A 1,492-nucleotide genomic window follows, 5' to 3' on the forward strand; every position below is an offset into this window, starting at 1 on the left:
TTGTCGCACACACCAATGGTCCAGTCACAGTCTTCAGGAAGTCTAATCATCCAGTTGGTATTGGATTTATCGCTCTGGATCAGAAGGGTGTGGGCAGGTCGATTTACGTACGTTTCCCTGCTGTAGAAGGCTTTCCTGTGGTCGCTGGACAGTGACATGCCTTTTCTCAGTGACTTTGGGTCAAAGGTCACCTCTTCGCTGGTAGAAAAGTCTTCCCGATGGTTCTCTGGATCGACCAGAATCAAGAGAGAGCCCCACAACTGGAATGCTTTCTGTACCATCTCATCTCCATCCTGCCTCAACTCCTGAACCAGCTTGTCACGGTCACTCCCTGCCTCCAATCCCTTCCTCAGGTCCACAGCTTTGGCCTTCTCCACGTCCTGATGCACCCCAGAAAACATCCGCAAGAAACGGAAGGTATCCTTCTCGCTCTGAGCCGCCTGAATGCTGCTCTCGCTGGTTTTGATGTACACCATACGGGCGGAAACGGAACTCTGGACACTGGACAAGGCGAGGTCTCGCATTTTGGACACAGCCTCTACGAGACGCACGCTGGACTGGGCCAACTTCCTCCGTTCCCCTTTTTCCCACTTCTCCAGACTCTCACCCTTACCCGCCGTCGTGGCTAAGGCCTGCTGCTCGGCACCAAGCTTCTCCATAAGCTCTTTGTGAGCCGTGGAGATGGTCTTCATGTTGTGCAGACGGTGCTGGTCTTCAATGGCACAGGAGACACACACACAGGTCAGATCGTCCAGACAGTAGTACTCCAGCACCTTGCCATGTTGGGGACATTTGGTGGCTCCAGCTTCCCCCAGGGCCAGGGGCTCAGTCAGAGGGTGGGTTTGCAGTAAAACAGGGGTGGTCAGGTGGGCCTGTAGGTGTTGGACACACATGGAGATTTCACACTTCATGCATGTCTTCCGTGCCGGTTTCCTGTCCTCCTCTGTGCACATGTCACAAAGAACGGCAGGCTGCTCGCTGTGCTGTTGTAGGCTTTTAGACATGTTCTCAGAAGATAGTAGATCCTGGGTCCTAGTTGTTTGATTCGGGTTCTGCTCTTCTTTGCTGCTGCACTTTTCCCGAGTTGTGCCACTTGTTTGTTTGTAGGCGCAACAAAGGTCCAATCTCAAAGGTTTTAAAAGGCTTTAGTCGCTGACAAGTGTCCCGTATCTGGTGCGTTCCCTTGCTTCTCTCACTTTGACATTCCCCAGTCTAGTTCAATCAGTCTTGCATTTTTGCAGAAATGAAACTTTGGACTTTCTCATGCAAGATGGGCGGAGTTGTTTTATCTGTCTTTGTCTCACTGGCACTGGCACACCTTCTTTTGCCCACAGCATATGCTGGGTGAAAAGGTCAGTTTTGTTTCCTGTTATAAACAATGCTAACCACATTGTTGATGCTCAGATAGATTGAAGAATTCCTTCATCCCAAGGGCCATAAGACTGTACAATAAAGCACTGGGGGAGGTGACATGGTAGGGCTAAGATATGGC

General features: G+C 50.9%; 1 protein-coding gene across 1 annotated transcript in view; it reads right to left on the minus strand.

Moving 5' to 3' along the window:
- Positions 1–1,183, minus strand: part of LOC311050000 (uncharacterized protein) — a gene marked incomplete at its 3' end in the record, with an annotated part of 1,811 nt that extends 628 nt beyond the window's left edge. The window contains exon 1 of the mRNA XM_084063967.1: positions 1–1,183. This exon is cut by the window's left edge and continues 628 nt beyond it. Within this exon, the coding sequence (XP_083920093.1) occupies positions 1–1,004 (1,004 nt within the window). The 5' untranslated portion in view covers positions 1,005–1,183.
- Positions 1,184–1,492: the final 309 nt, after the last annotated feature.

The sequence above is a fragment of the Gymnoscopelus microlampas genome (assembly GCF_963454915.1).
Source record: "Gymnoscopelus microlampas genome assembly, chromosome: 8".
NCBI classification, from domain to species: Eukaryota; Metazoa; Chordata; class Actinopteri; order Myctophiformes; family Myctophidae; genus Gymnoscopelus; species Gymnoscopelus microlampas.